This window comes from Caretta caretta, chromosome 2, assembly GCF_965140235.1.
Source record: "Caretta caretta isolate rCarCar2 chromosome 2, rCarCar1.hap1, whole genome shotgun sequence".
NCBI classification, from domain to species: Eukaryota; Metazoa; Chordata; order Testudines; family Cheloniidae; genus Caretta; species Caretta caretta.
In genome coordinates, this window is record NC_134207.1 from 29,360,864 (window position 1) to 29,386,635 (window position 25,772).

Here is a 25,772-nt window from a genome sequence, read left to right on the forward strand (position 1 = left end):
CAGATGTGATGTACTGAAGCTGGTGCTTTTTCTCTGGGTTTTAAATAAAATGTAACTAAATTCAGTGTTACATTTACTATTCTGCTATATGCCAATTAGTGTGAAATCTGTAATTACATCTTCTGGCCATTTTAACTTTAATTTAAAAGAGTACTACTAAATGTATGTAATATCTTAGCAAGTTACTTTTGCTGTAGCTTTCTGTAAGGCCTCTTCTACATTCCATTAGTGCTGTCATAGGCCTGGTGTATATCAACATAATTATGGTACTCAGGGTGTGGATTTTTCAGACCCTGAGCTCTGTAGCTATGCTGACCTAACCCCTGGTGTAGAAACCAGGAAGCATTCTTCTGTCAACCTAGCTATCATCAGTCAGGGAGGTGGTGTTCTTACAGTGATGGAAAGTACTCTTCTGTCACTGTAGGCTGCTTCTACACGATAGAGTTATGCTGGCATAGCTATGCCATGATTGTTTCCTTACAATAAACATGGTCTAAGATCCAAACCAAGACTAATTTCTTATCCATTCTGTTCACAACACTAACTTATCCATCAGGGCACGACATCATTGGGGGAGGGATAGCTCAGTGATTTGAGCATTGGCCTGCTAAACCCAGGGTTGTGAGTTCAATCCTTGAGGGGGCCATTTAGGGATTGGGGGCAAAAATTGGAGATTGGTTCTGCTTTGAGCAGGGGGTTAGACTAGATGACCTCCTGAGGTCTCTTCTAACCCTGATATTCTATGATCTGATATTAAACTTCTTAGTTGCTGTAGTCTGAATGGTCCAGCTTCTTAAATAGGAATTGTAGCATTTGCCTGGGAAAGAATGCAATGGTTAAGGCTGTGAATGGTTTAGCCAAGCCATAAACTTCTAATGCTATTCCTCTAAGCTTTGCTTCAAGCGGAGTCCTAAAGAGTTGGGCTTTGCGGCATATGAAGCAGGTGGAGATTTTCCAGAGAGCTTCCAAGTTCTGCTGTGTAGAGGCTGTAAAAGTACTCTGGTTTGTAACTGGAACCTTCCATGAACCTGGAGGCAGCAATAGGATATGCTCTTACATTTTGAAGCAAGATATGAAAGTCTCTTCTTTAAGGAAACAATGTTAATTGAAACTAACACAATTGCATGTACCACCTGTAGCGGCCGCTGGTCATCCCTCCCCATCAAAGTCGGAGGGAGGCCATTTTGCCTCACTATATCACACAATAAATGGTCAATTTGTAGGCTTCTGGCCCTTCAACTGGGCTGAGTGCTAATCAGTCTATGGCCCAAACCTCCTGGAGGGGCAGACAGCAATTTATACAGTCTTGGACTCTGATGCTCTGGGCAGGGCAGACCAGAGAACAGTCTTTAGCCAACCTTCTGGCTAGAGCAGATCGCAAATACACAAAGCACAAGTCGTCAGGCCTAGTTGAGTAGGCCGCCAACCCAGAGGTGGGGTTGGCAGCAGGTGGTAGGAGGACCCAGGCCCACCCTAGTCCACCAGGTCCTACCCCGGGGACCTAACAGTGGTGAGGGATCCTGCCACTGAGTCAGCAGGGATCCTACCACAATGCAGACTCCTATTGTGACAGCACCACTAGACTAATGTCTGTATTCCTTGGACTATTTCCTAACACAGTCCATTGGCAGGGCTCTGTCAGTCTCTGATTCCTCAGTCTTCTCTGAGTAAATGGCAGCGGGCAGACCCAGCAGCTCCTCACCGCACTCTGTCTCCTCTGGGGTCAGGGTGCTACATGGCTCAGTAGTGGAGCTGGAAGCCTGCAGTGGGCTAGAGACATCTGGCTCCAGCCCAACTGAGCTGAAAGGCCTGCCTCTTATCCTTCCCATCCTTCCCCTCTGCTTCCAGTATGGGAGGCAGGCCCAACTTGTCTCTGCCCACCAGGAGAGGGGAGTGGTGCCTCCCCATCAAGCTCAAAGGGAGGCCAGTAGGATGATCATGATAGAACTGCAAACAAACACTAGTAATTTATACTTAAAACACTTTTATGTGAAATTGGTTTGTTTGATATAAATGTCCTGAGTATAATGGGCATCCAAGTTATTTTAATGTAGCTTAATTGTCAGCCTAGTGTATATAATGCTTTAGGACTCAATTAAATGATAAAATTATTTTGTCAGAAGGTTCAAATGGATCCCACTGTTACATGGTTCTTTGGTTTTGGCAATAACCTACAACTGCCTTTAATGCAAATGACGAGGATGGAAACAGGGTCTGGTTGTTCAAAAGGCTTACTATTTTATTAATTAACTCATAAATTTTGCTCTAAGATATGATATTTGGGGACTAATTAGGAGTTGGAGAACTCCATGCAAATCACAATATGGTATTTCTAAAATCCACAGAAATACTCGAGTCTATCCTAGGAGCTCAGAGTGTGCTGATAGCAATCTCTCTTACCCCTTTTCCTGGCTCTTCAGTAGAACTAAACCAGACAGTGTTTAAAAAAAATGAAAAAAAATCTTCCTGTTTTAATGATAAACAATAACACTTTTTACATGTTACACTGAAGACTAGTTAGGCCCTTTGCCTTCTTTGTTAGCATTGCTGAGAGGGAACTGTGACAATGAAATAACTAATAGAATCTATATTGTGCAACTGCTCTTGTATTACAGGGCATGTGTTCATTTCCTAGCACAGGGGACAATAACTGTGTAATCAGAAATGAAGTCTTTATTTATTTATTTTCAGTCTTGTCTTTGATAAGCTATTCTTTTTATGGCTGCCAAGCTGCTGAGATTACTGTACTAATCTTCAATTTGTGACAAAGTTCCTCCTCTACCTTGTTTCAGAGTGGGTCTTGCACTTATTGGCAGATTTGCTTGCCTTGGAGCTTCACGGCAGCCCTCAGCTTGGCCGTTTTTCTGAACCCAGAGTCTAGGTCGATTCCTCCTGTGTCTGACCAGGAGTTGGGAGGTTTGGGGGGAACCCGGCCCTGCCCCCTACTCTGAGTTCCAGCCCAGGGCCCTGTGGAATGCAGCTGTCTAGAGTGCCTCCTGGAACAGCTGTGCGACAGCTACAACTCCCTGGGCTACTTCCCCATGGCCTCCTCCCAACACCTTCTTTATCCTCACCATAGGACCTTCCTCCTGGTGTCTGATAATGCTTGTACTCCTCAGTCCTCCAACAGTCCACGTTCTCACTCTCAGCTCCTAGCACCTCTTGCTTCCAGTTCCTCACATGCGCACCACAAACTGAAGTGAACTCCTTTTTAAACCCAGGTGCCCTGATTAGCCTGCCTTAATGGATTCTAACAGCTTCTTGATTGGCTGCAGGTGTTCTAATCAGCCTGTCTGTCTTAATTGTCTCCAGAAGGTTCCTGATTGTTCTGGAACCGCCCCTGTTACCTTACCCAGGGAAAAGGGACCTACTTAACTTGGGGCTAATATATCTGCCTGTAGCCATCTGGCCCGACCCTGTCACAAATTGTAGATGTTCAATTGTAGTGGGTATCTTCCACTTCAGAAGTAGAAGGATTTTTCTGGCCATTAATAAAGCAGCTGTCAGGATTTACAGCTCTTGAAGTGGGGAGATCATAGTTTAAGGTTGCTATTATTATGCCCAGGGGAAAGATGCAGGGGGCTGAATGAGATTGAGGCCAGCAACTAAATGATTTCAAATCTTTATCGTCTTTCCAAAAATTTAATACCTATCTACCATCTCCCCAGACATATATAACAGGATTCCCCTTCAGATTTGGCAGCATATGTTACAATCTGTCTTGCCCAGAGGGGATTTGTAATGTTCTGTGTGATGAGATTCCAAATGCCCTGGCTTATTTTTATGTCTAGTTCTGTCACCCAGATGTTAGGCACAATAGCAAGATTACACTTCTCCATTAATATGAAGAAGGAGGCGACTATTTGGAACAGTGGGTCTCTGATCCAAAAGACAGGCGAAAAATATCTGTGGGAAATGGGGAAGAAATTCTGAAATTCTCTAGGAATGAAGGATGCTCAGACACCAGGGATGAAATGCTGGGAGTTTTGCCACTGACTTCTTTGGGGGACTGGATTTCATCTCATGGCGGTTGGGGAACTGTTAGAATCTAAACAGAACAGAAAAAGAGTACTAAGTCCTGAAGGGATGACTAGGGCCAGTATAATGTGACTGTGTAGAGGAGGTGGGAGGTGGGTGTTTTCAGGGAGAAATAGGTGACCATCTTTCTCTGCCAGTAACAGCTGATTTAAGCTTTTCACGTGTCTGGAATGGTAAAAGAAGTAGGTGACATTTTTCAAACAACAGGTTTGTTGTTGTTTTTGTTGTTGTTGAAAAGGGCTTTCTTGTGAAATGAAAAATAGTTTCTTATGAAAAATATGTCTCATGACAATTTTATTGATATTTATATTTGTATACATCATAAAACTTGTTGACATTTTTTGTTTACCGAGACCCCAGTCTTCAGTCACTGAAAAAGTCAGCAATGGTTTCAATTAATTAATTAATTAATTAATTAAATAAACAAATTGCAAGTCTCCCCCCCTCCCCTCCTGACACACACAAAAAGGTCCATTTAGACCGCTGAAAAACAGGTAAAATCTTTACCATTTTTCACAGATTTAACATTTTGGATTATTATGACTCTTTCTAATTCAGAGTCGAGCTGGGTGCAGAGTAGAGCTTCTCCCACTGACATAGCTACTGCCTCTGGTGGAGGTGGAGTTATGCTGATGGGAGATCTCTCTCCTGTCGGCACAGAGTGTCTTCACCAGATGCGCTACAGCAACACAGCTGCATCTGTGCAGCTGTGCCAATGTAGGATTCCTAGGGTAGACTAGCCCCTGCTCAGAGCATCACAGCTAAATACAAGGTGGAAAAATTTATTTAGCATAAATTCTTAACACATATTTCAAGGGACCATTCAAAGTGAAGTGGCTCATTAACGTCCCTCTGAGTATAGCGAGAAAAGGAAGTGGAAGGGAAAGCAGTGGAAGACTGGATTTTTTCTGAAAATTTTAAGGGTTTTTTCCCTCTCCAACCTAAGCAATTTAGGAAAACTGACACAAATAAAACAAACATTTTATTTCAACATTTTGTCTAAATGAAATACTTTGATTTGTCAGTTTGAAATGACATTGTTCCACAAATTCATTTCATTATATTTTAAAAAAATCAAAAACATTTAAAAATGGTTAAGATCAAGAGAAAACCTTTTGATTTTTGTCAAAGCAAAACCTTTTGTCTGACCAAAATGGGGCTGAGGGTAATTATTTTTCAGAATTTTCAGAAAATCAAAAAATCCATTATTTACACAACTCTAATTCAGAGTAGTTCTGGTGAATAAGGATTGGTAGGGAGGATGGAGGCTCCTTTCTGGCTCCTTTTTCAGCCTCCTCCTTCCTGGGGTGGAGTAGGAGTGAGCAGCTCCTGTGCTTCTCAGAATGCAGGGACCTTCTTTTTTGAAGTCTTGCACAGCCCCTCAAGGAGGGGCAGAGTCTTCTTGGGTACCCTTCCATCTCTATATAGGTGAGGAAAGGCCTCTTGCCATCTGGCCCAAAGAAAGGTGGCATCAGCCTAGATATGGGACAGGGCATGTGGGAGACGCTGAAATTCTTTTGAACCTGATATACTAAAGGTGGTGTGCTGGTTCTCTAATAGAAAAGTTATAGGAGAGGGAAGAATGTTTACCTGAGGGGAACCTATCTCTTTCAGTTGTAAGTACAGGGAGTCTACTTCAGATCTGTGAATCAAGCCTTGTGTTAGACTTCTGTTGATTTGAAATGGAACCAGCAATAGCTAGCTAAGTCTATTGAACCAGAGAGGAGAATTTACCCCTTTGGAAGGCACTGTTGCTCTCAAATAGGGTTCTAATCAGGTGGGAGAGGATACTTTACTTCATAGTATGGGCACATAGGAATTCCTCTAGGAAGTCATTGAATTGGCCACAATATTTTAAGCCAGTGCCAACAAATACTGGAACAGAACTGGCCTCTTTCATCCCTGCTCCCTGCGAGAGGGATGAATTTAGCCCAATATCTTCAGAAGAGCTTAATTGTCTTTGCTATAGCTTTAAAATGGTTATGAATAATAGATTAGAAGCTAAATTCCTAAAAAAAATTCTTCTCTTGGATGTAGTTTTATTTATTAGAGAAATTCTATTATGTCAACAAATTAGTGCAATTTCTGATAAGCTTGCAGAGAGGAAACACTCCAACACCACTCCTTGTCCATGAGTAACAAAACAATTGAAGAACACTTTTAGTGCTTTGCGGCACAAAGATGAAATGAAAAGGCAATGTGGCTAATTTTAAAAAAATCTTGACTCTACTGAAAGTTTTAAGAGCAGATCTGAACAGTTTATTTTTTACATTTTACAAACATAGGATCTGTGACATTTTAGCAGCGTTTATATTGGCTCCATAAAAGCAATGGACATGTCCACTGGAACAAAGAGCTTAGTTTAAATGTAGAGAAAGGGTGACTGAGGAAAAGGGAAGGAAGGAAGAGAGAAAAGAACTCCAAAATATATAAATATTGCTCTTGGGAGAATATTATTGTAGAATCGAAATGGATAATTTTATTTGATTTTACTTTGCCCTGGCTTCTTTTGCAAATGGGCAGTCATCATACTGGAAATACAAGGTTGCTGGGATTGTGGAAAGCTAGCTGTAAGAAGGGATATTTCAGGAGAGGTTTGAAAGAGGGGAGAAAGGTTGTGTGAATTACTTAGTTGGAAACTATGGTAGCATTGGGTATGGTTGAAAAAGGTGCAGAATTGAAAGTGGGAAGAAGCAATGAAAGTCCTGAAGGGAAATACAAAAATGTAGGACATGGAAAAGAAGAAGAGGAAATTCAATCTGATAAATAGATGGAAGGGGTTGGACCTTGACAGTGAGTTGAAGTGTGAACTTGGTACGAAGAATGAAAGCCAGTAAAAAGACAGGTAGGAAGCGAGGTTTATTTCTATGATAGCACAATGTTCTGGAAAAATGGAGGAGAACTAGGGCATGAGTCGGGTCTTTAGCAATAGAATCAAAGAAAATGGGTTGATTTCAAGATGTTGCAAAGAGAAGGTAACTGGGCTTGGTGAGAGTATGTGTTATGGGGAGGGAGGAACAGCAGAGAGGAGTCCAAGAAGGCACAAAGACTGCATGTCCTGATTAAAGGGAGGACAGGGGAGTTAACTAATAGAGCAACTGGGAAAAAGGGAAAGTTTAGAGAGAAATGTGGTTTAGTAAGAAAGATGAGAGATTTATTTTGAAAAGGTAGTGGGTCATCCATGGAGAGAGAGGAGATGAGATAGACAGAATGGGATGGATTTCTTTCTCTAAGGCAGCTGTCACTGACATGTAAGTGCTGAGATCCAATTTCAGCCATAAAGCTAGATTTATGGCACATCTGTGTAAAGGTGTTAGCTGAAACCATGGAAGCAAGTGAGAACACCTAAGAAGTAAGTGTGTAGAGGGTGGGGGAGGAGAGGAACAAGCATTGATACATGAACACCACCAACATGGAAGGAGGGAGAAAGAAGAATTATTGAAAGTGGCACTGAAGGAGTTTTCAAAGGGGTAGGAGGAGACTCAGAAGAGTAGTCACACTGAAATTAATTGAAGAGATGATCCTTGAGAAGAAGGGATTGGTCCATGTTGTCAAAGGCAATAGAGAGACCAAAGACAGAGTGCGGAACAGTGCTGCTTAGCCATGGCAAGGAGAAGGACAGTTGGTTGAGTAAAGGGGGTGGAAGCTAGACTGAAGAAGATCAGAGTTTTGGGAATGGAATTTTGGTTCTGTGAGTAGACAGATTTTGGAAAGAGCTGTAAGGTGATGCAGTGGAATAAGGATGATGTGACTGAGGGAGGTTTTAAGGACAGGAAGCACAATGTGTGTTTGAAGATGGATGGTAATGAGACAGAGGAAAGAGTGAGAAGCTGGAGATAAGAAAGAGGTTAGAGGGATGGGGATGTGTATTACAGATGTAAAGAGACCTTAACCATAAAGACTGGGATAAAGGAGGGCATATATGAGAAGAAATCAGAGGCATGTGGAGAGCTCATGTGCTACTGAATAGGCTCAATTCTGTCCCAACATTAATGTGGCAATATTCTGGGTACAGATCTAGCAGTAAAAGGAGACCGAGAAGATTTTGTGTTTAGGATCACTAATTTAGTTAGCAACTGTTTTGTTCTTGGTTTTTGGTAATCAATGTTACTGAATTGACCACATGTTATTACAATGGATGCCGCTATAAAACTGGTTAAGCAAAAGAGCAGTTCTCGGAAGGCAAGGAAACTTTGTGCACGTGTGCATACGTGCGCGTGTATGTGAGAGAGAAAGAGAGAGAACACATTTTTTGGCTAGGAACAGGGAAAAACTGAAAAAGAAAAGAATCTTGTAGTGGGCAAAGTTAAAGTAGTTATTGCATTTTCAGGAACAGGAAGAGCATAGGTGTGGAGTAAGCACATGTTGTCTTAAGAGAGGGGAATGAAAGATTCAAGTGTAGGGGAGAGGGCAGAATTGAAGAAGACTATGACCATGGAGCCAACAGAATGGAGGACAATCAAGAATAGGAGGACAAAGCTGACAGCACTGGAGAAGTCAGAGTTTGACAGACTGAATATTGTGGAAGAAATGAAATGATTATCTGAGGAAGCATGTGTGAATGACAGATGTTTAATGAGGGAAGGGAGAGGGAACTTGCAAAGGTGGCGAGAGCAAGAACAGTGCTCCATGAAGTGCGTCAACCATGTTTTGACAATGTAATGAAACATGATCAATGCAAACAACCTTTTGCAAATTGAAAAGTTAGAATCAGAATAAATAAACTGAATTTAATAGAAATAAATAAGGGCATATTGTTCTGATTATATTCATTTTCACATTTAATTAAGTGAACACTTCACTTTTTACTTTTACCTTTTGCAGACTTTCTAGTCTGAGACACCATTCTCTTGAAATGAGAATGAAATAATTTGCAACTAATACTTACATTTTGAATTCTGTGTGCAGTTCTGAGATCTACAGATGAAAAAGACCACAATACAAAAGTGCTAAGTGTTATCTCATCACTAATTATGTCTTATGTAAATAATTTAGATGTTTTAACATCTAATAAGAGCCAGTTAATAAATAACCTTGTATTGTACGTTGAATAGTTCCAAGTTAGACCATCAGAGTTGAAGAGTTCAAGTAAAGAAGTATTACAGAATGAATTATCTGAATGCAGAGATTAAAGGAGTTGGTGTATAGATTCCGTTGACATGTTCTCATATTAAAGGTCAAAAAAGCATAACTAGTCAAAATCAAACTTCAGTTTTGTTTTTGATGCTCCAGAACTGAATAAATGTCTTATGACACAATGTATATTACCATTCTGGTAACCATTAACTCTCTCTGAAAGAGAATATAGAATTACACCATTTTGCAAAATATGAATAATTACATTAGGACTTGGATGAGGGAAGAATAGATGTATATGTAGAAGAAAAAGTAGATTCTTAAAAGATGAAAATACAAGCAGAATGAGGCCCAATATTAATAATGTTATGTTCAGTATTAACTGTCACTTAATCTTACATGATATTTCATTGTTTCTCTTCAGTTAAATCCTCATTTAGAATATGATAACTTTAATCTCCTGTTTAGATACAGATTTTTTCATCATATCCTGTATATCTTTATACTGAATTTAATAAGCAAAATAATGTTAAAGAAATTGGACAACATATATGCTATCTCTAAGCAAGGGGCAGCACATAGTGGCAGTGTCTCAGGAGCAGACTAGGGACTGAATGATGACTTTGGGCCACACTTCAATCCTCTCTTGTTCCCACTTTTTTGCTTTGGAGAAGGGGCTGAAAATAATCTTCAACAACCTCATACCTAGTGCAAGTTGAGGAGGCAAAGTCAAGGCTCACCTATTTGGGTAGGGAGGGGAGTAGCTGTTCTTTTCCTTGCAGCATTGTGACCCACAATGAACTTCTGTGCAGCTTCAGAATGTTTGCTAAAATCTGCTACTGTTTTTAACCAAATGTATTAGTCTATATTATTAGAGCTGGCCCAAAACAAATAGAAAAAGCTAGGTGCAGCTCTCCATCATGTTCTTCCTCTATTGTGTTCAAAGATGGAGTTCCCGTATAGATGCAATGTTAGAAAAGCTTAAACTGATGAAGATTTTAGAAAACTTGTTACTGAGAAGGTTGTGCTTCTCCTGGATCTTTGCGAATTTCATCCGGGATTCTGTGGCACATAACTAGTAAATAATTCAGCTTTATTTGGTGGAGTCTTTTCCATTCAAACTATATCCCAAAAGTTTTTAGAGAGGTAAATTATACAGTCTGAGTTAAATAATAAAAGATCATTTTCAGATGAGATTTAAAAATAGATCGAGTTGATGAGGCAGAGATGCAGGAAGAGATAAATAAAACAGACTCTTCTGACAATGGAAGCTGCTGACAGCTGAAAGTGAGCAGGCAAATGTGACATGAAAATGAATCCTCTGATCTAATTTACAGCAGTTGGTAAACCTCATATGGTGTGACTGTAAGACCAGACAAGGCAATTCCAAAATGCCTTCCACAGAGGAGCTTTCCCTTTCTTTTGGTGTTGTACACCTGTGGTATGGTGCTATGCAAAGTAAAATAGTAATAAAAGGAGTTCCATAAGTGCCAGCTTCTATCTAGCAGTGAGGGAGGTAAACTTAGATATAGACGATGGGAAGAAACTGAATCTGTTCTTCCCACTACTAACCTCAGGGAAATGTATTTTATGGGATGATCACATGATCTTTGTAGAAGATTTCTGCATAATGCTTCAGAGGAAGGGGTGGACACACATGCTTGTCGACATACATGCTTGAGAGAAAAATTATTTAATGAGTTAAATCATATGTATGTGAGCTGTGTGTCTCAATACTTAGATTTATAAATGCCAAAATATGAACAAATCCTATTTACTGAGCAACATTACATACATTGAAAATACACAATAAGGTTAATCACAAAATAATATAAATATATTAAGTGTAGCTCATCCCACTTTGAGACATTAAATATCTTCCAGCAAGTATAAGAAAATAAAACTAAACCATAATGCAAATGGCTCTATGACTCTCTGCTTACCCTGATCCCAAATCCCGGGGAAAGGGAGCGGGGAGATGGATTTAGGAGGATACCAGGAGGGCTAACAAATCTAATTTGTGATTGATCTGGACTAAGGAGATGCAGGAGTGAATTCCAAAATGAAGGACTCCTCATGCATGATACTCTGCTAGCAGCCCCTTTCCTCTTATAATAAAGGTGGACCAACTCAAGTGCCTTAGCTGTGGCAGTCTGGCACAAGAAGAGTGGCAATCTCTCAGGTAATCAGGCTGTGAACTTTTCTTAGGTAATAGTAATACTCTGAGTTCAACCCAGAAACCTATTAACAGCCAATGCAGTTCCTTATGCTCTGATATCATGTGCTCCCAATGGAAAAATCCACTTAACAACCAGATGGAGACATTCTATGCTAGCTTTAGTTTTGGAACAGCCCCCCCAAAAGTTAATTACAATAACCTAATTTGGAGGTGACACATATATCATTGGAGAAAGAATATTGTATTAGTCTCTCATGGAAAAAAATACTCCTGACCAGTCATCATTTTGATGCCCAAGAGCAGCTTAGAATCTTATACCTAATATGCATCTGTATTACAAATTGTGGTCACAGTTCCTCTGGCAGGAGAGCAAATATAATTTCAGGTTTCAGAGTAGCAGCCGTGTTAGTCTGTATTCGCAAAAAGAAAAGGAGGACTTGTGGCACCTTAGAGACTAACTAGTTTCAGTTTTTCTGCCTCCTTTCCACAACACACTGACACAATCTCCGTCTCTTCTGAATGAAGTCACGTGCAGCTTGCTACCCCTTCATTCAAGATTCCACCCAAACTCATCATCTTAATAATGATATAGCTTCTTTTCAATGATAACATTAGCTGTGAGGGAATCTGCACTGTTTTCCCCTCTTGAACATTAATTTTCTGCTGTTTGGCTGCTTCAAAAATTTGCCTTTTGCCAGGAATCATGGACAAGCAACTTCCTTAGAAGATGTTGGGAAAAAAAAACCATCACATTTCTGTATAGTTGCTATAAAATGTTGTCCAGAGCCTTCCATGTTGCTTGTATGACATTTGACTTCATTATATGTATCTTTCTACGGTACATGGTAATGATATTCTAAGCTTTGTCACTTCTAAGATAGCATAGGCCAATTGCATGTCATAATAATTTATTTTGCTGATTAACAGAGACCATGAATTCCATTGGCATATTTTACTGTATGTCTTTGTTAGCATGTTATTAATCTACTCTTTTCTCTTCTTTCAGGGTTTATTTATACGTGTGGTGGAACTTTAAAAGGTCTTAATGGCACTATAGAAAGTCCTGGCTTCCCATATGGATATCCAAATGGTGCAAACTGTACATGGATAATAATAGCAGAAGAACGAAACAGAATACAGATTGTCTTTCAGTCTTTTGCTCTAGAAGAGGAGTATGATTATTTATCATTATATGATGGACACCCTCATCCTGCAAACTTTAGGACAAGGTAAATGATGAACACTACCCTATGGAAATGTAATTTTTCTATCGCTGCGTTAAATGTATTTAACAAGATCAAAACTAAGGTCTTTGAAGTGTGTCTCTTTACTGTATCTCTTACTCAGACCAGACATTGTACAGAGTCTATGAGGTGTGCCACCACATTTGTTTAAAGGAAATAGATAAATATTTGTAGCAATAATAACAAATTTGTTGTTGTTTTTTTAAATCTATAGAGGTTTTTCTCATTGTTCAAACTGATATTTATCGGCTCGCTTTTACCCCTGGACTGTGTGCAAAGTTCAGTCAGTAAGTTTTGGAGCTTCCAAAGATATGTTCACTAAAATATGTTCCAGTAGCATGCGCCAGGTGCTTCCATACTGTAAAGGGGATGAGTTTGAGAGAGGCATGGATTTAAAACAAAAAAAAAGAAAAAGAAAAAAAGGATTCTATTGCGATATTTTACCTTGTTGCAGGAGTTCATCTGCATTCTCATTAAGAGCAAACCCCTTTTATCTTATTCTCACACATAACTTCTGCTTAACTTCTGTACCCGGAAAGATAATGGAGCAAATAAAATCAATTTGTAAACATCTAGAAGATAATAAGGTAATAAGTAACAGTTAGCATGGATTTGTCAAGAACAAATCTGATAGCTTTCTTTGACAGGGTAACAAGCCTTCTGGATGGGGCAAAGCGGTAGACATGGTATATCTTGACTTTAGTAAAGCTTTTGGCACTGTCTAGCATGATGTTCTCATAAACAAACTAGGGAAATACAATCTAGATGGAGCTACTGAAAGGTGGGTGCAAAACTGGTTGGAAAACCATTCCCAGACAGTAGTTATCAGTGGTTCACAGTCATGCTGGAAAGGCATAACGAGTGGAATCCTGCAGGGATCAGTTCTGGGTCCAGTTCTGTTCACTGTATTCATCAATAATTTAGATAATGGCATAGAGAGTACACTTATAAAGTTTATGGATGATACCAAGCTGGGAGAGGTTGCAAGTGCTTTGGAGGACAGGATTAAAATTCAGAATGATCTGGACAAACTGGAGAAATGGTCTGAAGTAAATAGGATGAGATTCAATAAAGACAAATGCAAAATACTCCGCTTAGGAAGGAACAATCAGTTGCAGACATACAAAATGGGAAATGACTGCCTAGGAAGGAGTACGGCAGAAAGGGATCTGGGGGTCATAGTGGACCCCAAGCTAAATATGATTCAACAGTATAACACTGTTGCAAAAAAAGGGAACATCATTCTGGGATTTCTTAGCAGGAGTGTTGTAAGCAAGACACAAGAAGTAATTCTTCCACTCTACTCCATGCTGAATAGGCCTCAACTGGAGTATTGTGTCCAGTTCTGGATACCACATTTCAGGAAAGATGTGGACAAATTGGAGAAAGTCCAGAGAAGAGAAACAAAAATGATTAAAGGTCTAGAAAACATGACCTATGAGAGAAGATTATAAAAATTGTGTGTGTTCAGTCTGGAAAAGAGAAGACAGAGACATGACATAACAGTTTTCAAATACACAAAGGGTTGTTAGGAGGAGGAGGGAGAAGAATTGTTCTTCTTAACCTCTGAAGATAGGACAAGAAGCAATGGGCTTAAATTGCAGCAAGGGAAGTTTAGGTTGGAGATTAGGAAAAACTTCCTAACTGTCAGGGTGTTTAAGCACTGGAATAAATTGCCTAGGAAGGTTGTAGAATCTCCATCATTGGAGATTTTTAGGAGCAGGTTAGACAAACATCTGTCAGGGGTTGGTCTAGATAATACCTAGTCCTGCCATGAGTGAAGAGGACTGGATGATCTCTCTAGGTCCCTTCCCGTCCTATGATTTGCACTGACTTGGACCTCTGGGTATGGTAAATATCTTGTACTGTCAGCGTTTCTCAAACTTGGGGTCCCAATCCAAAGGGGGGCTGTGGGGGCCACAAGGCTATTGTGGCGGGGGGGGGGGTTGCATTGCCATGTTTACTTCTATGCTGCCATCAGAGCTTAGCGGCTGGAGAGTGGTGGACGCTGGCTAGCCACCCAGCTCCGAAGGCATTGCTGCAGCCAACAGCAGCCCAGAAGTAAAAGTGGCAATACCATATCATGCCACCCTTCTTTCTGCACTGCTGTTGGCAGTGGTACTGCCTTCAGAGCAGCCAGGAGAGGTTCCTGGAGGTGGGTCTGACCCACCCCAAGGAGTGTCCCCTGCAGGGGAAGAGGAAGTCCCGTCTCTCAATAGCCCTGCCAGGACCAGCAGCTGGAGCCTGGCATATAGTAGAATCCCTTGGCCAGGACACCCCCATCCTTGCCCGACCCTGGCTCCAGGCCCAGCACCCTGGCACTCTGGAGTTAAAGGGGCCTTGGACTGGCTGGGGCGGTGTGGGCACCCAGCTCTGAAGGCAGCTCAGTTGCCAGCAACAGTGCAGAAGTAAGGGTGCCAATACCACAACCACCCTACAATAGACTTGTGTCACCCCCAAAGCACCCTTATGGTTGGGATTTCCCCAGTTATAACACAATGAAATTTCAGATTTAAGTATCAAACTGTGAAATTTATTATTTTTAAAATCCTGTGACCATGAAATTGACCAAAATTTACCATGAATTTGGTAGGGCCCAGCCTATGTAAATGTTGATTTTATTTATTATAATCATTGTACTAACACACGTCCTAATCATTGTACTAACACATTGTGAAGGGAAATTATTGCATTTCCCTTCACAAAGAAAATGCAATAATGTCACAAAAAGAAAATTAGGTCAGAACAAATTCTCCATCTCAAATTTTTGTGAGGATGAATGCTCTCTGTCACTCGATTATTATCCAGTTGGGGACTGGATGGTGCATCATGCATAATTGACTGTTTGGCCTCTCTTTGTATTCCCACAGCTGCTTTTATACTTCATGTTGTATCACTGCTTGCAGACAATACAAGTATTTAGCTCCAATCCTGTTTTGAGGCTCTCCCTGAGGCTGAGGAAATCAGGTGCATTCTCTGAAGAAGGTGTAGGTTTGCTAATATGAAGGATAGAGTCAATAAGGTCTGTCTTATTTGAGACCTGAATATTACTTATTAGTAATTTCTACAGTGTCATAAATGAGCATAGTGCTTTACAGAAGGAAAAAAAAACAGTTGTATACCCTAAGAAGCTTAAAGTCTAAATTAGTACTACAAGGACTGATAAAGGAGCAGGGAGAAGAGAGGCACAAAGGTGGTTATTATGGGAAAAAGTAGAAGAAAACATTAAAAGATTGTGGATACTGGATGCATATAACTGGCAAAACTTCCCCATGTAGACAACCCATGAGAGCCAAATCACTCTTCTATCATTAATCTATATATTTTTTTGAGCTGCAGTCCTCGAAGTAAAATAACTTCTTTATGTCCCCAGACTTTGTTCATATGGGTTGTGGGGCAAAGTCACCACTAGTGAACCAACATTCCAGAAGCCCAAACCTTATCCAGCTTTGTATTTTATGCTTTTTTTCCAGTCCTAGGCTTGTTCAAAATTTGCAGTCATTAGCACACCTAAGCAATTGTTTTCACATCATTAGTTAGCTTTAACTGGCTTGGATCCATATAGATATTGAGTAATAACAGTAGGAAAGTATGGGAGGTGTCACATTCTATTGTTTTTTATTGTATGGGCTCCAAGATGTTTGAGTATTTTTATGTCAAACTGTAGAGAAAGAAAATTGCCTGAGTATATATTCAATGTACTGAGTATATATTCAATGTACATGAAAAGTTTAAGGCTGTGAAATGAATAAAATCCATTTAATATCTCTCAAGATAATATATTTTTGAGTGCTCTATAAAGGACTGCAGTTGCACAATGAAAGTATTGTTTCTTCTTTTTGATCTGAGCAGTTAGCCAAAATCCAGGTTTTTGTAAGTTGTTTCCCTTAGGAGGACAATTGATGATAGTGTCAGACATTTCACTGATACAGTCCTCTTTATTTACAAAGAATGTATAGAAAGGATTGTTTCCTTGAATACAGTAGCAATCAAAACAGGAGGCCATTCTTTTGCTAACAGTCCCAAACCTCCTTCCAGACAGCAATCAACTCCAAAGCTTCTCTCACATACACAGTTCCATCCAACAATCTCCAACCCCATGTATTTGCATTCAGACCCAGAGAAAAACCATTCAGACTGCCTGGCTCATCTCCTACTCCAGCCTTGCACGTGGCCTGTCTTTTGGATGGTGGCTCCTATTGTCTTTGTATAAAGGAGCTTTTTTTACACTTATCCTAAATAAAGAGCAGTTATTACACCCACCTGCTTCAGTGAGCTTTCAGCATTACAGTATATTTGAATACTGAAATCAGTGACTCCAAAGAAGAAAACTTTAAATCAGGTTTGAATATGGCATTTTGCAAATGGTCTTCTTTAAATAATAGGCAGGGGTTGGAAGCAGCACCCAATATTAAGGTTGCCCAGCACTTCCCATTATAAGGCTCTTTATTCAGTTGCTTATAACTTTGCCAGATTTTAACCATTTGGCTTGAAATTGTCCGTGCTGGATATCTCCCTCACTCTGAACGTTTGGAGGGAAGAAAACTTTGACCAAAATAGTTCAGTCATTTCCAAAAGCAAGGCCAAAGTAAAACGTATTATTTTCCCCATGGTAACAACTTCTGGTGACCCTTGCTTTGAAAAGCTTCTGCACCCAATTCTTTGAAGCAGGGACTTGAAATTTGGCAGGCAAGTTAAGAATGTGTTTTTTGTCATCCCTGGGGAAATGAATCCAAATCTGGCCAAGTTATACGCCTTTGAAAAATCAGTTGATACTTTCTCAGTACAGAATTCTTAATTTTAGCAGCTAAACTCCCCAAAGAGGTCATCTGCACTGGGTATGCCGGCAATGAGAGCAGGGAAACTCTACTGTGCTCTCAGTGACTGAGATTCACTAGGGATTCGGGGAGACTGACATCAGATGAGGAGCTGGGGGAGACTGGGATTGGCTGGGCAAGGAACCTGGGATTGATAACCTGTGTGCATGTGGGAAAAGCGGTGAGGGGGAAGGGAGGCAGGTCTGATTATATTAATATTGACAATTTTAATTTCCCAGAGTGAAATATAGAAAAAATCTGGAAAGTTATGATAGGGTTGTCAGAATATTAAATCCACCATCAACAAAGTCCCCATAATTATTTTAATTTGCCTGCCAGAAGGATAGCAGAACCCAAAGACCATATTAAAAGGAGCATCTGCAATCATTTACAACTTAGTTACTGAGCAGCTCTGACAACTTAAATTACAAAAGTTCCCTTCTGCACTCACCTGTTTGGATAATGGAAACTTATTGTAGCTTCTTTTGGAGCTTGATGTAGACCATTAGTTGTCAGCTTAGAGGTGATGGATCTTACTGAATCTTGGAAAATTTCCATTACCTTCAGAGGCTACTGTAGCTCTTGGGATTCTCTAAAATAACATATTTATTATGGAGAAGACACAGGTGTTTTTTTCCCCTCTCTTCACTGCTCCTCTGTCTAAGTTGGCAAGCAGAGCAGAAACAGTGTGAGTTGATTAGGAGTAAATTAGGGACTTGGCACTTTGGAAGCACCTTTGAACTGCTGAGCACTTAGTCATTGATTTTTTTGCCTTTGAACTGATTCATACCGTGCTCTAGCTTTGTCCACTGTTTGGAAGGAAAGAGTGAAGAAAGGAAGGAATAACCTGTGGGGATTCAGAGACCAAAGAACAAAACAGTCTGACATTGTTCCCTCACAAAAATACAGAAAGTAAAGAAGTACAAAGCACCAGTCATAGATCAGTGAAGAGATTAAAAAAATGGAAAAGAAAGATCAAAGACCAACACGAAGAGAAAAATAGCAATTTAAAACAAGCAAGCAAGCAAACAAGATGGAAAATGAGACAAAGTTATAAAAGAACAAAATGAATACAAACAAAAGAACAAGGTAACGTAAACTGAGAACAAAATACAAATAGAACATGGATGTAAACTTATATAGAGAGAATGCAGCAAATAGTCTGAACAAGAAGAAAGTCATGCAGCAGTAAACACAAAGCAAAGCAGTGGCATAGGCACTGAGCTGGAGCACCCATTGAAAAAAAATTTGCTGGTGCTTAGCACCCAACTGCAGCCAAACTCCTGCTGTACCCCCAGCAGCCCTGCAGATCAACTCATCGCCCTCCCTCCCACCCACCATAATCAGCTGTTCCGCTGTGTGCAGGAGGCCTGGGAGGGAGGGGAAGCAGCAGGGATGGGGCGCACTCAGGGGAGGGGAGTGAAGCTAGGTGGGAAGAGTTGGGGCTAAGATGGGAAGAGGCAGGGTGGGGGTGGGGGCTTAGGAGGTGGAGTGGGGGCAGGGCCTGGGGTTGAGCACCCCATGGGAAAGTTGGAAGCTGGAGCCTATGAGCAGTGGTTTAAAAGAAACAAAAAAACAATTGAAACTAAAATAAATGTAACAGAAAACCATGGCAAATCGGCATTTTAAAAAAAAAGTATTAACATTATCCAAGAAATTAAACCTTAGTTTTCAAGCAAACAATCTGTTTATAAAGACAGCTCACTTTTGCATTTTGGAGACTGTTTACTGCTTCAGTGTTATTTCTGCATTAATGTGCTGATGACTATGACCATATACATAAAGCCCAAAGAACAGCAGCGTGCAACTAATGAGTTATAGTCTTGGGAGTATTTTGGTGAGAAACTGACTTATGGGATGACAGTGAAATTGAAAGGTGGCAAATTAAACTGTTAAAAGGAAATACTTTTAGACAATGCACAATTAGTATGTTGATCTCATTATCCCACTATACCACAGAAGCCAAGAGCTTGGATTAGATATTTGTATGGTGCAATGGGGCACACAGACTCCACACTGGACAACAAGGGGTTAAGGAACTGCTCTGGGCTCAGCCAGCTGTACCTTGCCACAGCTGGAAGGCATGCACAGGTTGGAGGAGGTGCTTAAAATGGGAGCAGAACAGCTCATTTGTAGGCAGACCAGAGAAGAGCGTCAACCTCAGCTCCTGAGGAAAGGGATGAATGAAGTTAGGAGCTTCTCAGACAACCACTGCCTGAAGACTCCTGCCTGTGGGAAGGGAGGGTCAGATCCTGATTCCCTCTGAGAGGGAGTCATTCCCCCCTCTCTCTTATTAACTCTATTTGTTTGTGTTAATTCTCCTTGCTTTTTGTTTTTGGACTACTCCAGAAGGGGAAGGATTTACAGTGACCTGGCCAGAGGGCTAAGTTGCAGGAAGAGGCAGGCCACCACAGAGGCAGAGCAGGCCCTGGCACCAGGCCCCAGCAGAGAGAGAGCTGCCATGTTACACCCAGCCATGAGGAGGCACCAGAGATGAGTTGACCTCTTCACAACTGATGGAGGATGTGGGCATCCTTTCTACCTCTGGAGAGGGGGAGGACTGACTGACCCAGATGGTCAAATACCCTAATACTAATGGCTTGGGTTTGTAAGGTGGATAACATGGAGCTAGAGTGTCTTCTCAAACGGATAACTGAGAATCATCAGCAGCAATGGGCAGCCCAGTGGCAGCTGCAGCAACAACTCCTGCAGCGAATTGCTGTCCACCAGCAGAGAGCCATGTTTGCAAGCAGATCCTGGCTAAAGTAACGGTCCCTGTTCAAATAAATGGTCGGAGGTGACAGGCCTGATGGATTCTGATTGTGGGCAGATCCTGGTCCGGGACAACTTGGTCCCAAACTCTGAGGTGCCCCGGAGATTCTTTCTACAATGAACCCATAGAGAGGTTAAACTAAATCCCAGTGCACTCGTGCAGTTGACTTTAGGGGAAAACATAACATTCTTCATAGTGGGGCCTCAACACTAGCCTACCCCATTATCTTGGGTCATGATTGGGGGTATTTCTCTGAGGTACTGAGGGCATTTAAACAAGATCTCAAAATCTGTGACACTGGCTGGTGTAGGTGACAAGATGAGCGCTGGGGGTGGGGGCAGGATCTGTCCAAGGTGAAGCTCCTTCAGAAGGGCCACCTAACAACAAAGCAATATCATCCCCTGCATGGGAGTCTGACAGTCTAACTAGAAAGACAATCTTCATGAAGGACCAGAGGGAGAATGGAAACTTGAGTCAGGCTCATGACAACTGCTGGTGGTTAACGGGGAGGTGATAGACACACAATGAGCAGAGCAATACCTCTGATCCAATGTGAAAATTGGTATGTTCCTATGCAATGCAAGAGGGAAAAAATCACTGTTCAAGTCTTCCAGAATTATCACCATCTGTAGGAACATGATCCTCAGAGCCGCACACTAGTGTGCAAATGGAAATCTCTAGTGTTTTTATAATGAAGGTTGGGTAGGTAGATGTAGGAGACTATAATTGAAATCCACATCTGTCAAATATTAGTTATGAATTTTAATTGAAAGCTCCAATTTTTCTATGGTTCTGGAGGACTCAGTGCTACATCCAGGAAGCAGACATCTTGAGGCACTTTCTTCACACTGCTCCCTTTGGCAACTCCAACATAATCCTAAGAAACATTTCACAGCTGCCTTTCCTCCCCAAACCAGGTTTCCCTCAGCCAGCAAATAACCTCTTTGCATCTTTAATTTGGAGTCCACTGCTATCCTAACCTGACCTCTCTCCTGGATCCTCTTTAAGTGTTCAGGTCTGATGTGTGCCCATTCCTCCAGTCTCCACCACTGCCAGAGTTCTTCTGAACTAATTTCTGACCTCACTTTCACCTGCTGTTCTTTACTAACTATAGTCCTTGTCCTCTTTGCCCAAGGCTTTCTATCTCCTGTGATTATTATTTATAATAAAGTGGGCATCATTAAAACACAATGTTTTTTTTTTCCCACAGCTACCACATGGTAGAATGTAAAGGAGGGTAGCTATTTCCCTACTTTGTGCCAGTATTAACTGCAGGCAAATGCTAACTTTTGTCATAGTGCCCTCTTTATTATTGATATTGTAGTCATTATTAATAATTTTACCTTCTCTCCTACAGAGTGATGGCTGGGTTAGCAAGTTTCCTGAGCAGCCATAGGAAGTCTCTTTCTTTTTCTCTGTGGGTATGTCTACACTACGAAATTAGGTCAAATTTATAGAAGTTGTTTTTTTAGAAATCGGTTTTATATATTCGAGTGTGTGTGTCCCCACAGAAAATGCTCTAAGTGCATTAAGTGCATTAACTCGACGGAGTGCTTCCACAGTAGAGAGGATAGAGTCGACTTCCAGAGCGTTGCACTGTGGGTAGCTATCCCACAGTTCCCGCAGTTTCCGCTGCCCATTGGAATTCTGGGTTGAGATCCCAATGCCTGATGTGGCTAAAACATTGTCGCGGGTGGTTCTGGGTACATATCGTCAGGCCCCCGGTCCCTCCCTCCCTCCGTGAAAGCAAGGGCAGACAATCGTTTTGCGGCTTTTTTCCTGAGTTACCTGTGCAGACGCCATACCACGGCAAGCATGGAGCTCGCTCAGCTCACTGTCACCGTATGTCTCCTGGGTGCTGGCAGACACGATACTGCATTGCTACACAGTAGCAGCAACCCATTGCCTTGTGGACTGGTAGCCGTCATCGTCATGTCCGAGGTGTTCCTGGCCACGTCGGCCAGGAGCGCCTGGGCAGACATGGGCGCAGGGACTAAATTTGGAGTGACTTGATCAAGTCATTCTCTTTAGTCCTGCAGTCAGTCCTATTGAACCATCTTATGGTGAGCAGGCAGGCGACACGGATTGCTAGCAGTCATACTGTACCATCTTCTGCCAGGCAGGCAAGAGATGAGGATGGCTAGCAGTCCTACTGCACCGTCTTCTGCCGAGCAGCCATGAGATGTGGATGGCTTGCAGTCCTTCTGCACCTTCTGCTGCCAGCCAAAGATGTAAAAGATAGATGGAGTGGATCAAAACAAGAAATAGACCAGATTTGTTTTGTACTCATTTGCTTCACCCCCTCCCCCGTCTAGGGGACTCATTCCTCTAGGTCACACTGCAGTCACTCACAGAGAAGGTGCAGCGAGGTAAATCTAGCTATGTATCAATCAGAGGCCAGACTAACCTCCTTGTTCCAATAAGAACAATAACTTAGGTGCACCATTTCTTATTGGAACCCTCCGTGAAGTCCTGCCTGAACTACTCCTTGATGTAAAGCCACCCCCTTTGTTGATTTTTAGCTCCCTGAAGCCAACCCTGTAAGCCGTCAGTCGCCCCTCCCTCCGTCAGAGCAATGGCAGACAATCGTTCTGTGCCTTTTTTCTGTGCAGATGCCATACCAAGGCAAGCATGGAGGCCGCTCAGCTCACTTTGGCAATTAGGAGCACTTTAAACACCACACACATTATCCAGCAATATATGCAGCACCAGAACCTGGCAGAGCGATACCGGGTGAGGAAGCGATGTCAGCATGGTCACGTGAGTGATCAGGACATGGACACAGATTTCTCTGAAAGCATGGGCCCTGCCAGTGCATGCATCATGGTGCTAATGGTGCAGGTTCATGCTGTGGAACGCCGATTCTGGGCTCGGGAAACAAGCACAGACTGGTGGGACCACATAGTGTTGCAGGTCTGGTACGATTCCTAGTGGCTGCGAAACTTTCGCATGCGTAAGTGCAATTTCATGGAACTTTGTGACTTGCTTTCCCCTGCCCTGAAGCGCATGAATACCAAGATGAGAGCAGCCCTCACAGTTGAGAAGCGAGTGGTGATAGCCCTGTGGAAGCTTACAACACCAGACAGCTACCGGGAATCAATTTGGAGTGGGCAAATCTACTGTGGGGGCTGCTGTGATGCAAGTAGCCCACGCAATCAAAGATCTGCTGATATCAAGGGTAGTGACCCTGGGAAATGTGCAGGTCATAGTGGATGGCTTTGCTGCAATGGGATTCCCTAACTGTGGTGGGGCCATAGACAGAACCCATATCCCTATCTTGGCACCGGAGCACCAAGCTGGTGAGTACATAAACCGCAAGGGGTACTTTTCAATAGTGCTGCAAGCTCTGGTGGATCACAAGGGACGTTTCACCAACATCAACGTGAAATGGCTGGGAAAGGTACATGACGCTCGCATCTTCAGGAACTCTCGTCTGTTTCAAAAGCTGCAAGAAGGGACTTTATTCCCAGACCAGAAAATAACCACTGGGGATGTTGAAATGCCTATAGTTATCCTTGGGGACCCAGCCTACCCCTTAATGCCATGGCTCATGAAGCCGTACACAGGCAGCCTGGACAGTAGTCAGGAGCTGTTCAACTACAGGCTGAGCAAGTGCAGAATGGTGGTTGAATGTGCATTTGGACATTTAAAGGCGCGCTGGTGCAGTTTATTGACTCGCTTAGACCTCAGCGAAACCAATATTCCCACTGTTATTACTGCTTGCTGTGCGCTCCACAATATCTGTGAAAGTAAGGAGGAGACGTTTATGGTGGGGTGGGAGGTTGAAGCATATAGCCTGGCTGCTGGTTATGCGCAGCCAGACACAAGGGCGGTTAGAAGAGCACAGGAGGGTGCGGTAAGCATCAGAGAAGCTTTGAAAACCAGTTTCATGACTGGCCAGGCTATGGTGTGAAAGTTCTGTTTTTTTCTCCTTGATGAAACCCCCCGCCCCTTGGTTCACTCTACTTCCCTGTAAGCTAACCACCCTCCCCTCCTCCCTTCGATCACCACTTGCAGAGGCAATAAAGTCATTGTTGCTTCACATTCATGCATTCTTTATTCATTCATCACACAAATAGGGGGATGACTACCAAGGTAGCCCAGGAGGGGTGGGGTAGGAGGGAAGGAAAATGCCACACAGCACTTTAAAAGTTTACAACTTTAAAATTTATTCAATGCCAGCCTTCTGTTTTTTGGTCAATCATCTGTGGTGGAGTGGCTGGTTGGCCGGAGGCCCCCCCACTGTGTTCTTGGGCGTCTGGGTGTGGAGGCTATGGAACTTGGGGAGGAGGGTGGTTGGTTTCACAGGGGCTGTAGTGGAAGTCTGTGCTCCAGCTGCCTTTGCTGCAGCTCAACCACGCACTGGAGCATACTGGTTTGATCCTCCAGCAGCCTCAGCATTGAATCCTGCCTCCTCTCATCACACTGCCACCACATTTGAGCTTCAGCCCTGTCTTCAGCCCGCCACTTACTCTCTTCAGCCCGCCACCTCTCCTCCCGGTCATTTTATGCTTTCCTGCAGTCTGACATTATTTGCCTCCACGCATTCGTCTGTGCTCTGTCAGTGTGGGAGGACAGCATGAGCTCAGAGAACATTTCATCATGAGTGCGTTTTTTTTTCTTTCTAATCTTCACTAGCCTCTGGGAAGGAGAAGATCCTGTGATCATTGAAACACATGCAGCTGGTGGAGAAAAAAAAGGGACAGCGGTATTTAAAAAGACACATTTTATAAAACAGTGGCTACGCTCTTTCAGGGTAAACCTTGCTGTTAACTTTACATACATAGCACATGTGCTTTCGTTACAAGGTAGCATTTTGCCTCCCCTCACCGCGTGGCTACCCCCTCAACCCTCCCCTGTCCCCGTGGCTAACAGCAGGGAACATTTCTGTTCAGCCATAGGCAAACAGCCCAGCAGGAATGGACTCCTCTGAGTGTCCCTTGAAGAAAAGCACCCTATTTCAACCAGGTGACCATGAATATCATCTCACTCTCCTGAGGATAACACAGAGAGATAAAGAACGGATGTTGTTTGAACGCCAGCAAACATACACTGCAATACTTTGTTGTACAATGATTCCCGAGTACGTGTTACTGGCCTGGAGTGGTAAAGTGTCCTACCATGGTGGACGCAATAAGGCTGCTCTCCCCAGAAACCTTTTGCAAAGGCTTTGGGAGTACATCCAGGAGAGCTGCAAATGCCAGGGCAAATTAATCCTTTCACATGCTTGCTTTTAAACCAGGTATAGTATTTTAAAAGGTACACTCACCGGACGTCCCTTCTCCACCTGCCGGGTCCAGGAGGCAGCCTTGGGTGGGTTCGGCGGGTACTGGCTCCAGGTCCAGGGTGAGAAACAGTTCCTGGCTGTTGGGAAAAGCGGTTTCTCTGCTTGCTTGCTGTGAGCTATCTACAACCTCATCATCATCATCATCATCTTCTTCGTCCCCAAAACCTGCTTCCGTGTTGCCTCCATCTCCATTGAAGGAGTCAAACAACACGGCTGGGGTAGTGGTGGCTGAACCCCCTAAAATGGCATGCAGCTCATCATAGAAGTGGCATGTTTGGGGCTCTGACCCGGAGCGGCCGTTCGCCTCTCTGGTTTTCTGGTAGGCTTGCCTCAGCTCCTTAAGTTTCACGCGGCACTG

At 42.5% G+C, this 25,772-nt stretch overlaps 1 protein-coding gene across 3 annotated transcripts in view; it reads left to right on the top strand.

Moving 5' to 3' along the window:
* The window catches only part of CSMD3 (CUB and Sushi multiple domains 3), a 1,179,008-nt gene that overhangs the window by 111,456 nt on the left and 1,041,780 nt on the right, over positions 1–25,772 (top strand). For all 3 annotated transcript variants that reach the window (XM_048841517.2, XM_048841518.2, XM_048841519.2), the window contains exon 2: positions 12,300–12,522. In XM_048841517.2, the coding sequence (XP_048697474.2) occupies positions 12,300–12,522 (223 nt within the window). The remainder of the gene's footprint in view (positions 1–12,299; positions 12,523–25,772) is intronic.